Source organism: Petromyzon marinus, chromosome 79 (assembly GCF_048934315.1).
Source record: "Petromyzon marinus isolate PM22_M1 ecotype Great Lakes invasive population chromosome 79, UKy_Petmar_22M1.pri1.0, whole genome shotgun sequence".
Taxonomy (NCBI): Eukaryota; Metazoa; Chordata; class Hyperoartia; order Petromyzontiformes; family Petromyzontidae; genus Petromyzon; species Petromyzon marinus.
Genome location: NC_133745.1, coordinates 651,007 through 664,104, shown reverse-complemented (window position 1 = coordinate 664,104; position 13,098 = coordinate 651,007). Strand labels below are relative to the sequence as shown.

The following is a 13,098-nucleotide window of genomic DNA, read 5'->3' as shown; positions in this document are numbered from 1 at the left end:
AGGTGTCCTCCAACGTGAATAATATGCACACATCGTTAATAGTCTCTAAACATCTTAAAACAAGCATTCCGATGTGGCAGGATGCTTCTGAAAAAAATAGTTCCTTGGATAATTAGGTAAATTATTATTGAAATGTATCATCATAATTATCCTCATCCAATCCTCGAAACCCAGTCACAACACACGATGGCGTTGGGTTCAACACGATCGAGATTACAGATTACAACCTCCTCCTTCACAGTCAGGAGCCCTGTCTCCGAGCGACCCCCATGCTTCGTCAACGGGCAATGGGGGAAATTTGCAATCATCAATTCCGTGTTTTTTAGAGCCAGTGTTTGAGGAAGGCAATCGCCTGGCAGTGCAGGGAACTTCCCCATGCACGTGCAGTGCCCCCGTCTACGACGCATCCTGCGCGGGGCTCTGTCAGACCCCGCGGCTCGTGCGGAGAGAGAGAGAGGCATGGGCTGGAGGCGTCGCTCCCCGATCCCCGCCACGCTGCTGCTGCTGCTACTCCACGCAGCTCGCGCTGCAGGTAACGCGTCGGGGTGGAGCTGCGCCTCTGCTCCCTACACGCGCCCCCCACTCCCGACTTCCCGAAACAGGGGACCCGGCGTCTTGATCACTCTGCGCTTCGATGAGACGAGCGGCACTTTCTGGACAACGCTGGGGGGGGGGTGAATCAAAATCGGTCGAAAGGAACTGGGATATAGTTGCAGGTTTCGGCGCGGTGATAATAAAAGTAGATAATCTACTCCATCCCGATAGTGGAAAGTTTTCGACCAAGAAAAATGACGTTACAGAGGAGTGAGTTGTTTTTGTTTTACTCATCGGCATAAATTCAGTTAATGTTTTGTTCGGATGAAAATACACTTCCGATGCCCGATTGCTATCGTGGTGAGTTGGGGAAACAGCTCGTCCACGCGCACGTCTTGTCGGGGTCTCAGTGCCCACGCGGTCCTCTGCGAGATCGCGTCGCCTTTCTCGAGGCGCGGGGTGGTCACAGCGACGCATTACAACGTGGCGGCGGGGGGGGCGGGTGGGCTGTGCTGGACCCCCCCCCCCTCCTTTCCCCCGACTCACAATGACGGAAAGAGCTACGGATGTTTCTGTAACCGGTATACAATAATATGTTGGCGTATTACTATATATATTATTTAAGTTGAAGGCAGTATCACCGTGGCATTATTAGTAAGAAGGTGTAAAGGTAAATGCTCACTATTAAGTTATCGTGATTCTTGCTTCCATGCGCATGTCAGTCGGCAAACATCCTGCTGTTCGGTAACAGACAGCAGCAGTAGCGCTCCGAGATGTTACGCTGTGTGAATTTTTCGGCTTTATAGGCTCTATGATTTCCTCAAAGGGGGTGGTGGATCTGGCAACTTTTCACTGCTCTGTTGATACGATGGCCAGATGCCCTAACCATTGGGCTTGGTCCATGTTGTTTCCCTTCAACGTGACTTTACCGAAAGAACTAAGAATATGAATTACTGCAGTCACGAAAGCTTTAAATCAAAATTTATATTAAAACAAATCTGAACATGTTTGTCCTTGCTTTTCTGTTGATTCGTGTCCCCCTTGTGGCCGACTGTACACCCTATGCGTCGCACAACGCTGTTACATTTAAACGACGTTTAATTTGACGAGGTAAGACCCACTGAGCTAAGTAGCTCTTCATCAGAAGCGACCCGCCGATCAAAGATGATTGCTCATCACGTGCAAATGTATCGAGATGCAAACTCAAAATATAGAGTAGGCGTCGCCAGGGTCGGGATCGCAGCAGATAAATACTCTGTGAACGCGCGGTGATGCTCATTATACACGTGGAGGGAGAAAAATCAACACAACCACGGGGAGAACGACATCGCAGACTCCACATATACAGCAGGGGTCGGGGTCGAACCCACGTTTTCCTGTATACCAGGCGAGGAAGTTAACATCTCCCAGCTTCCACGGCGCCCTGCATGTTGCTGAGTGTTAATCCAATTGAGTAATTTGAAAGAACATTGGTGGGTTCGGTCATTAGCGGTTACACTGCGTGTGGCTTTTGTTTAGCTTTAAGAGGAAACTGCAGAAATCGGGAATACATTCGTAGAGAAGAGGGGGAAGAACATCGACACGCCAAACACACACACATCAATTAATTCACCCGCTCACAGATCCCCCGTAATGTTGTTCGCGAGTCGGACCTATGAAGGCCGGCACAGCATACGATGGGCTGCGTGGCCACGCCCACCCGCATTTGTCTCCCTAGTGGCAATGTTTAAACATCTCATCAGGTATACATTTGAGGCTGAGTCGACCTAGAGGAGACCCAGGACCGGTTCAGATAATCGTCATTAGTGTTGGCCGTGAGGGGGAATCGAACTGGGGTAGCCGGGTTCGTAGTGCAGCGCGCTAACCGCTACACCACCGCTTCCCACTCTTATCCACTCACACTCACTCGCTCAAACTCTCACCCACTCACACTCACTAATACCTTCATATGCACACTCACTCACACCCTCCCCCCACTCACGCTCTTCCCCACTAACAGTGATTCACTCACACTCTCATCCATTCACTCTCCCCCACTCACACTCTCATCCATTCACTCTCCCCCACTCACACTCTCATCCACTCATCCACTCACACTCACTCACCCTCTCCCCCACTCAGGCTCTCATCCACGCACAACTCACACTCTCATCTACACACACACACTTGCTTTTGTATCCACTAAAACACTCTGCAGGACAGGGGGAGACCACACAAACCCCCACACAGGGAGGGCGCTCGACCCCAGGTGCTCCTTGCTGTCAGGTACGAGCGTCATCACTGTCGCCCAAAGGCAGTGTTCATTTGTCCCGCAGTGTGTGATGGCAGGGGCTCAGCGACAAATGACAACGTGGGGGTGGGTGGGGGTGGGTGGGGGTGGGTGGGGGGCCCGTGCAGAATCCGACTGTGAGCCCCCTCCTTTCTCCCGACACACTTTTACTGACGTAACTTACGGATGTCTTTTTTTACCCGTATACCATAATGTGTAGGCGTATCTCTACATATAATGTTAGTTGCTGCACCGTGTATTGGCTTAGAGGAAGACAGCCTCACAGTGACAATATTAATAAGAAAATGTACAATGCTCACTATTAAGTTATCGTGATCCTTGCTTTCATGCGCGTGTATGTCAGTCAGCAAACAGCCTGCTGTTCAATAACAAACAGCAGTAGCGCTTCTAGATGTTACGCTGTGTGTAATTTTTAATTTGGAACAATGTTGTTTGTTGGCATTCATGGTCAATTATTGGATTTAAAAAAAATGTTATCTGTTGATTCGGGGTCCCCCTCGTGGCCGACTGGGCCCCTATGCATCGCATTACGCTGCCGCGTATCCACCCACCCATAGCTGCGCCCCTGAGTGTGGGTCATGCCAGGATGCATGAAAGGCATCGTGGGAATGACTGCATCGGCCAGCGTTTTAATCACAAGCCTTGGGACACACACACAACACACACACAACACAGACACAACAGAGACACAACACATATAACACCCATAACACACACACACGAGACACGCACACAAACTAGCGTAAAAGTGTTCGCTTTGATGATGGTTGCGTCATAATGGCGAGTGGTGGGCGGGCACCACCCCAATCCCGCCCCTGCCAGTGACGTCATAACAGACGTCGTCATTTTGCGCGACACCACGCGGCGTGACATCACACGGCGCGACACCACGCGGCTAATAAAATTTAGGTTCTCACGGCTAGACGACACTGGACATCCAAAAAGAAAAAAACAACTTTCGACAGACGTGCCTTAGATGTCAATGCAGTGAAGCGTGCAACCTGGAGAGGCTGAGCACAACTACACAGGCGGTCGCTCTACATAAAAATGCACACTTATTTTTACACATTCCATCAGCCACAAGGCCTTCCATCTGCAAGTATATGATTTCAGAAGCGTTGGGTTTAATACAAGCCAAATCCCTGGACTAGTTTTTACATTCAGTGTCTCATCAGCAGCCAGATTTGCTTGGAGCAGTGCAGATGAACTGCCATGTGTTCGTGGGCAAGGAACCCTCCGTTAGATATGGGTCCTAGTTCAAGGGTAAAAGCCATTTAATGCACAACACAGAATAATCACGAGCATCTTTGCGGAGAATAAGCAACACAATTACACGTAAACAACAACACGTCTTTTCCTACCTCATCATCCACAAGACATCCCTCTGGGCGTGCATGCATTCAGCCGCATTGTCTCCGAAGGGATCACCAGACAATCAACATAATGGTCCTTGCTGGAATGCCCAAACAATACCTAGACAGCCAGGTCGAGTATGAGGAGGTCTCTAGACCAAGGGTGGGAAGCATACGGTCCCATGACTTCATTTAATACAGCCTGCAGTCACTTGACGTATACCTGTTTTCCAGCCGGTAACACTTTTTCTAATTATAGCACGCTCGCTCACCCAATAATAATAATTAACATGTGTGTACCGATTCTGACAATGATGTCGTAAGAGCCACTTTATTGGGACGCAGCCACAAGACCGGACCCGAGGCTTCGTGCTTGTCTTCAGCTTGTAACTTCCTCCAAACGTCCCCACTCCTCGTGCTCTCCCCTTTAAAATTCTTCGGGCACCCTTTCTGGAACCTTCTTGTCCGTTTTTCCTTCGCAAATCCCTCTCCTTCCCCTCTAACGGACGCTCTCCGTTTTCGATTTATCTCGATAAGACCTTATTCTTAAAATCCCTTTAAAAATGTGCCCCCTGACGGATCACCGTAGAGGCCTCTTTCTACCAATCGGAGAACTTTGTTTATTTTCAAACAGCCGTTAGGCTGCATATTGGCTTGGGGGTAATTTTCCGTCATTACATTTCTAAGACGCACTTCAATCAAGGATCCAAATGCGCCGTGTATGGAAAGCAGGGAATAAGACAGATCCAGCGGTAAACCACCACAACTCTTAGGGAAATGCAATTTTAAAGAGGTGCAATTTCAGGGCAAATTTTAAATATCTCTAAAGATTCTGATTGTCTTATGACAATTATCAGAGGCAACGCGTTCCATTGTCTTGGAGCTGCACTGGAAAAAGCCCGATTACCCCAGGAACGGGGGTCTGAGCATACGACAACACAGATCCCCAACCTTTTTTCTCGATGATAATGGTGCTACGGTGGCTACGAGATGTTAACGACCTCGCCTGGTATATATGAGGTCGCGGGTGCGATCCCGATCCTGACGCTTTCTGTAGAAACATCCGTTTAGAGTATTTGGCTGCTTTAAATTTCCACGTGATAAGCCACTCGCTGAGCTTCCATTTGTTTCCAGGTCGCTTCTGAAAAAGAGCTCCACAAATAAAAAATTAGTTTAGTTTAGGTAAAGTAAAAATTGTTTTTAGTTCAGTTTAGACAGGTCTCTCTCTCTTGTGGTCTTGAGACAACAGGCAAGTGATCGGCCTGTCATGGCTCTCTGAACGATACCAGGCACACGGCACACCGGCCCGCAGACGCGTGCGGTAGAGCAGAGAGGCCCTCGTCACCCGTGCCGGTGGAGCTGTAACATGAATTTAAAATTTTCGATTTAAAGCTTTCGTGACTGCAGGGATTCATATTCTTGGTTCTTTCGGTAAAGTCACGTAGAAGGAAAATAATTAAATAATAAATATGACACATTCGATAATAAAATACAAACATATATTTATTTCTTTATTTTTATTATTTTATTATTTCCCTTCTACGTGACTGTAACATGGAGTCGGCCCGTGGCGTTCTCCAGCGCAACAAACCCACGGCTGTTGTCAATTCCGCCCTCCCTGCTATCGTCCACAGGTGGTGGAGCTGGCGAGATCTGCACCGAGGGTAACAGCTACAATGTGTGCGTGGCGAGGACTGTGGAGGCCGCGGAGGGAGGCTCCACCACTCTCCCCTGCAAATTCGCGTTCCCTGAAAGCGTGATGCCGAGCCGAATCAGTGTCACGTGGAGAATTGGAACCTTTCATGGCGAACCCATCTTTAACAACACGGGCGACCCGACCTTTATCAGCGAGCTGTTCACGAACCGCCTCACCCTGGTGGGAGATCCTGACAAACACGAGGCCTCGCTACAGATCACGAACGTGAGGCGCAGCGACCAGGACACGTACTTCTGCCGAATAATGTTACACACCCCGTCAAAGCATTTTGTGTTCCAGATAATTCCAGGAACGGATCTGCTTGTTCAAGGTAAGGTTTGTGTGTTTCCACCCCGTCCTGTAAAGTGTGAGTGCATACAACTGTGTGTAGATGAGAGTGTGAGTGAGTGTGACTGGATGAGTATGTGTAGATGAGAGTGTGAGTGAGTGTAACTGGGTGAGAGAGTGAGTGTGTGTAGATGAGAGTCTGAGTGAGTGTGACTGGATGAGTGAGTGATTGTGTGTAGATGAGAGTGTGAGTGAGTGTGACTGGATGAGAGAGTGAGCGTGTGTACAGTAGATGAGAGTGTGAGTGTGACTGGATGAGTGAGTGAATGTGACTGGATGAGTGAGTGAGTGTGTGTAGATGAGAGTGTGAGTGAGTGTGACTGGATGAGTGAGTGAGTTTAGATGAGAGTGTGAGTGAATGTGACTGGATGAGTGAGTGAGTGTGTGTAGATGAGAGTGTGAGTGAATGTGACTGGATGAGTGAGTGAGTGTGTGTAGATGAGAGTGTGAGTGAGTGTGACTGGATGAGAGAGTGAGTGTGTGTAGATGAGAGTGTGAATGAGTGTGACTGGATGAGTGAGTGTGTGTAGATGAGAGTGTGAGAGTGACTGGAGGAGTGAGTGAGCGTGTGTAGATGAGAGTGTGATGAGAGTGTTTAACTGAGTGAGTGAGTGTATGACAGTTCGAGCGTGAGTGAGTGTGTGTGGATGGGAGTGAGAGAGTGTTTGAGAGTGAGAGAATGTGTATGGATGGGAGTGAGTGAGTGTATGAGAGTGAGTGAGTGTGAGTGGATGAGTGTGAGTGTATGAGAGTGAGTGAGCGTGTGAGTGGGTGAGAGTGAGTGAGTGTATGAGAGTATGAGCGTGAGTGTGTGTGGATGAGAGTGAGTGAGTGTGAGTGGATGAGCGTGAGTGTATGAGAGTGAGTGAGCATGTGAGTGGGTGAGTGAGTGTGAGTGGATGAGTGAGTGTGAGTGGATAATAGTGAGTGTGAGTAGATGAGAGTGAGTGTGAGTGGATGAGAGTGAGTGAGTGTGAGGGGATGAGAGTGGCTCCAGTTTAGCAGCAGAGGTCTCACTCCGAATCAGTCGAGCGGCAATATCTTTTCATCGGTTGCGTAACGCTGTGTGGAAGCTACCTGGTCTGTCGCTCCGCACTAAGCTTCAGGTCTTCTCGGCCACGGTCATTCCCTCCCTTCTCTACGCTTGCGAAACGTGGACCCCCCTAATGGAACATCTTCGCCGGTTAGAAACATTTTGGCTGGCCTGCCTACGATCCATCCTGGGTTTAACCAGACTGTATTGTCTGAGGAGCTCACAAATCCTTGAAAGATCTGGGCAGGGTCCCATCGGTGAGCTCCTCCGGCAGGCAAGGCTGCGATGGCTGGGTCATGTAGCCCGCATGCCCAGCCACCGCATGCCGAAACAGCTTTTGTTTGGCCGGCTTGAGGGGGCTAAGCGGGCGCGGCACGGGCTAGAGAAGAGATGGAGTGATGTGGTACAGGAGGACGTGGAGCTGAGTGGACTTGCCGATGACTGGTACCAGCGGTGTCAAGATCGGCCTCTGTGGAGGAGGCTCGTGAAGGATGCTACTGGGCAGTTGGAGGCAGTCGCCCTCCAACAACAACGGAGGGCGGAGGAGCGACGCTCAGAACAACGAGCGGAGCGCCGGGTGGCTAAAGCACAGCAGGTTGGCACAGTAGGGGGCACAGGTGGTGCATCAGCCAGTCATCTCAGTCAGTCGACCCGTGGCACCTGGGTCTGCCCAGTGACCTCCTGCCAGCGGGCGTTCGACACTTCACGTGGCCTCACGGTGCACATAGCCTGGCACAAGCGTCGTGGTGACGTCACCGCCACTTAGTGGCGAATGGCGGTTGTTGTTGTTGTTGGGGATGAGAGTGAGTGTATGAGTATATGAGCGTGAGGGAGTGGGGATGAAAGTGAGTGGGAGTGAGTGTGAGTGGATGAGTGTGAGTCGATGAGATTGAGTTTGAGTGTCTGATAGTGAGTGAGGGTGAGTGCATGAGAGTGAATGAGTGTAAGTGGATTACAGCAAGTGTATAAGTGAACGAGATTGAGTGAGTGTGAGTGGATGGGAGAGAGTGAGTGTACGTGAGTGGATGAGAGTGAGTCGATGAGAGTTCGTATAAGTGTATGAGAGTGAGTGTGAGTGGATGAGAGTGAGCAGATGTGAGTGGATGAGAGTGAGTGTGATTGGATGATAGTGAGTGACTGTGAGTGGATGAGTGAGTGTATTAGAGTGAGCGTGAGTGAGTGTGAGTGGATGAGAGTGAGTGGATGAGAGTGAGTGAGTGTATGAGAGTATAAGAGTGAGTGGATGAGTGAGTGTGATTAGATGTGAGTGGATGAGAGTGAGTGGATGAGTGAGGGTGAGTAGATGTGAGTGGATGACAGTGAGTGTGAGTGAGTGAGTGGATGAGTGGATGAGAGTGAGCGTGAGTGAGTGCGAGTGGATGAGAGTGAGTGAGTGTGAGTGGATGAGTGTGAGTAGATGTGAGTGGATGAGAGTGAGTGGATGAGAGTCAGTGAGTGGATACGTTAATGAGTGTATGAGAGTGAGCGTGAGTGGATGGGAGTGAGTGAGTGGATGAGAGTGAGTGAGTGGGAGTGAGTGAGTGTGAGCGGATGAGAGTGTAAGTGGATTAGAGTGAGTGTATAAGTGAATGTGATTGAGTGAGTGTGAGTGGATGAAAGAGAGTGAGTGTGAGTGAGTGGATAAGAGTGAGTGTATGCGAGTGAGTGTGAGTGGATTAGAGTGAGTGAGAGTAAGTGTGAGTTGATGAGAGTAAGTGTGAGTGGATGAGAGTAAGTGACTGTGAGTGGATGAGAGTGAGTGCATGAGAGTGAGTGAGTGTATAACTATATGCGAGTGAGTGTGAGTGAATTAGAGTGAGTTAGTGTGATTGGATGAGAGTGAGTGGATGAGAGTGAGTGTATGGGTGGATGAGCGTGAGTGAGTGTGTGTGGATGAAAGTGAGTGGGTGAGAGTTAGTGAGTGTATGAGAGTATGAGCGTGAGTGAGTGTGTGTGGATGAGAGTGAGTGAGTGAGTGGGTGAGCGTGAGTATGTGTATGAAAGTGAGTGTAGATGAGAGTGAGTGGATGAGAGTGAGTGCGTGTGAGTGAGATGATAATGTGTGACTATGAGTGGATGAGAGTGAGTGCATGAGAGTGATTGTGATTGGATTAGCGCGAGTGAGTGTATGAGCCTGAGTGAATGTGAGTGGATGAGAGTGAGTGGTATTGAGTGTGAGTGGATGAGAGTGAGTCGATGAGATTGAGTTTGAGTGTATGTGGTGTCGGACGGGCAACGCTGTCGTGGGCTTTGCTGTGGAGGGAAGGCCAATTCCGATTGGCCTTTCCCCTCGTGGTATTTGTGACCACCACAGTGGCCAAAATGGGGCTCTGGACGGGTGCGAGGGGCTGGTAACTCCTCCACCTTCAATTAATTGCTGCTAAACCACCACGGATTTTTTTTATTCATAAGCTTGTGCCGGAGGCCCCGGGGGGACAGGCGTCGATGACGTCTCCTGGCCATCCCCATTTGTCGGAGCCAGGAAACTTAATCCTTACCCTAGGAAACCCTCCAGAAACAACAAAAAACCACGGTGTGGCCATGTGCAATGTTTGAACGCTCACTGCCACTCCTCTGTCGGGAGCTGGACCGGTACCGCCTGGATTTCTGTGGTATTCAGGAGGTCCGGTGGACCGGCTCTGGTTACTGCCACCATGACGGGTGGACAGTCCTCTTCTCGGGGCTCGACTTCCCATCAACCAGAGGTGAGGAGTGGCGGTCATGGTTACTTATGTCACTACTGAAGACGACCATCCGTGGAGGGATGCAGGCAAGGCCGATGAATCAGATGCCTTCTATAAACTCCTTTTACAGGTGCTAACTAAAGTGGCCCCTCGGGATAGAGTCATCTTCTTGGGTGACTTCAATGCCCGAGTTGGTCATGATGCTGGGACCTGGTCTGGAGCAATTGGAAGGCATTGGCCAGATCAGCTCAATAACAATGGCAGGATGCTGCTAGATTTTTGTGCAGCCCATGTGCTTGTAATTACCAACACGCTGTTCCGGCATCGGCGCATCCACAACATCATGGATGCATGCTGGGTCCAAGCAAGAACATCTGCTGGACTACATAGTGATGGAACAGCGGATGCGGACCCATGTCCTTAACACCAAGACCTACCGTGGAGCTGATCTGCCCACTTACCATCGACTTGTCATCTGTAAGATGCACCTGCCATTCTTCCACTCTAGTGATGGGTGGACACCCAGGACCCCATTGAAACCCTTAGTGGCATGGACTCAGTTAGCTGATGAAAGTTGCAAGCGAGAATTTAATCATCGCTTGCGGCTGGGGTTGGCATTGTCCCCCACCCCTTCTGATGTCGAGGGGAAATGGGCAATATTTAGGACTGTGGCTCATGCAGCTGCAATGGCTGCTTTGGGAACATGGTTCAGACCTCCCCAGAGACCCTGGCTGACAGAGGTGTTCAAGCTGGCTCAGAAAAAGCGACAGGCCCAATCTCATTGGCTACAGCATCCCAAGTCAGAGAATGAGGATTACCGCAGCCTTCGCTCGGAGGTTAGGAGAGCCGTGAAGCGTTGCGATCACAAATCACTCTTTAATTCCATCAAAAAAGTAACCTGCAGCGCCACACCTATTACCATCATTAGGGAAAAGAACGGTTATCCAATCTCCGACCCCCAAGAACAGGTTTGCAGATTTATTCAGCATTTCAGTGAGGTTCTGGGGGAGGGGACATCCCTCAGCCTGGATAACAACATGGGACAAAGTGGGGATGACCCTGCCGAGGCTGCAGTGCCTCAAATATTGGAGTGGCTGGCTGAGGTGCCATCTGTTGAGGAAGTACTGAAGGCGATCCAGAGGCTGAGACCAGGAAAGGCACCGGGCGGAGATGATCTCCCAAGCGAAATGCTGAGGGAGAGTGGCATTTTTGCACAGACTGCCCTACATGACATCACAAGAACAGTCTGGACCACTGGACGGGTTCTGCAGGACTGAAAGGATGTCCTGGTGGTCCCTCTCTTTAAGAAGGGGGACCGCACAGACTGTAACAACTACAGGGGCATCTCACTGCTCAGTGTGCCGGGAAAGGTACTGGCAAGAATTATTCAACATCGCCTTGCTAGGCACGCTGAGGAGAGGCTTGCGGAGCCCCAATGCGGTTTCAGGAAAGGGCGGTCCTGCACAAATACAATATTTTCTGTCCGTCTGCTACAGCAGTGGTGTGGGGAATTCCAACAAGACCTACATCTCTGCTTTATTGACCTGGTCAAGGCCTATGATACCATTAGTAGGCCTGGATTCTGGGTTGTTCTTAGTGCTTTTGGAGTCCCTGACCCTCTGCCCATGATCATTAAGGACCTTCATGATGGTGAGCGGGCCCGGGTAAAACTACGTGGCCGGGAGTCGGAGCCATTCCCTGTACACCTTGGGGTGCGACAGGGATGTCCTCTGGCTCCCACATTATTTAACATTTATTTCGACCACGTAGTTCGTGAAGCCTTCAATAGCTGTACCAGAGGAATTTCCATCTGGTACAGATACAACGGGAGGCTGATCGATGCCCAGGTGCGGTCAAGGGATAGCTCCCTATTGCTCAACCATGTTATGTATGCCGAAGATCTAATAATTGCTGCTCACTCAGGAGTTGGAGGCGCTGCTGCTGAACCTCGAGCTTGCCACTAAGAGGTGGGGCCTTACCATCAACCCCACCAAGACTAAGCACCTGCCTGGGTATTTTGTACCATCGGACACTTCACCTCCACAATTCCCAATTGGTGATAAGGCAGTTGTGGAGAGAGTGGAGATTTTACCATACCTGGGCAAGTGTGCTCATGACCGGCTCCAGTTTAACAGCAGAGGTCTCACTCCGAATCAGACGAGTCATCTTTTCATCGGTTGAGTAACGCTGTGTGGAAGCTACCTGGTCTGACGCGCCGCACGAAGCTTCAGGTCTTCTCAGCCACGGTCATTCCCTCCCTTCCCCTACGCTTGTGAGACGTGGACCCCCCTAATGGAGCATCTTCCCCGGTTAGAAACATTTAGGCTGGCCTGTCTACGATCCATCCTGGGTTTAACATGGCTGGAATGTGTGAAGAGCTCACAAATCCTTGAAAGATTTGGACAAAGTCCCATCGGTGAGCTCCTCCGGCAGGCAAGGCTGCGTTGGCTGGGCCATGTAGCCCGCATGCCCAGACACCGCATGCCTAAACAGCTTTTGTTCGGCCGAATCGAGGGGGCAAAACGGTTGCGGCACTAGCTGGAGAAGAGATGGAGTGATGTGGTACAGGAGGATGTGGAGCTGAGTGGACTTGTCAATGACTGGTAGCAGCGGTGTCAAGATCGGCCTCTGTGATGGAGGCTCGTGAAAGACGCTACTGGGCAGTTAGAGGAAGTCGCGCTCCAACAACAACGGAGGGCGGAGGAGCGACGCTCACAACAACGAGCGGAGTGCCGGGTGGCTATAGCACAGCAAGTTGGCACAGTCGGGGGCACAGGAGGTGCATCAGCCAGTCGTCTCAGTCAGTCGACCCGTGGCATCTGGGTCTGCCACGTGACCTTCTGCCAGCGGGCGTTCGACACTTCACGTGACCTCAAGGTGCACATAGCCTGGCACAAGCGTCGTGGTGATGTCACCGCCACTTAGTGGCGAATGGCGGTTGTTGTTGTCAGTGGATGTGAGTGAATGAGTGTAAGTGGATGAGAGTGAGTGTATAAGTGAATGAGATTGAGTGAGTGTGAGTGGATGAGAGTGAGTGTGAGTGAGTGGATGGGAGTGAGTCGATAAGAGTGATTATGAGTGTATGAGAGTGAGTGTGAGTGGATGAAAGTGAGTGAGTATATGCGTGCATCAGCGCGAGTGGATGAATGAGTGAGAGTATG

The 13,098-nt window shown here is 50.4% G+C and overlaps 1 protein-coding gene across 2 annotated transcripts in view; it reads left to right on the top strand.

Annotated features, from left to right (window-relative positions):
- Positions 1–322: 322 nt before the first annotated feature.
- LOC142907517 (paired immunoglobulin-like type 2 receptor alpha) overlaps positions 323–13,098 on the top strand; it is a 38,549-nt gene continuing 25,773 nt past the window's right edge. The window contains exons 1-2 of one of the 2 annotated variants that reach the window (XM_076057133.1): positions 323–532; positions 5,811–6,203. In XM_076057133.1, coding sequence (XP_075913248.1) covers positions 376–532; positions 5,811–6,203 — 550 coding nt within the window. In that variant the 5' untranslated portion in view covers positions 323–375. The remainder of the gene's footprint in view (positions 533–5,810; positions 6,204–13,098) is intronic. The other variant, XM_076057132.1, reaches the window with a different exon arrangement.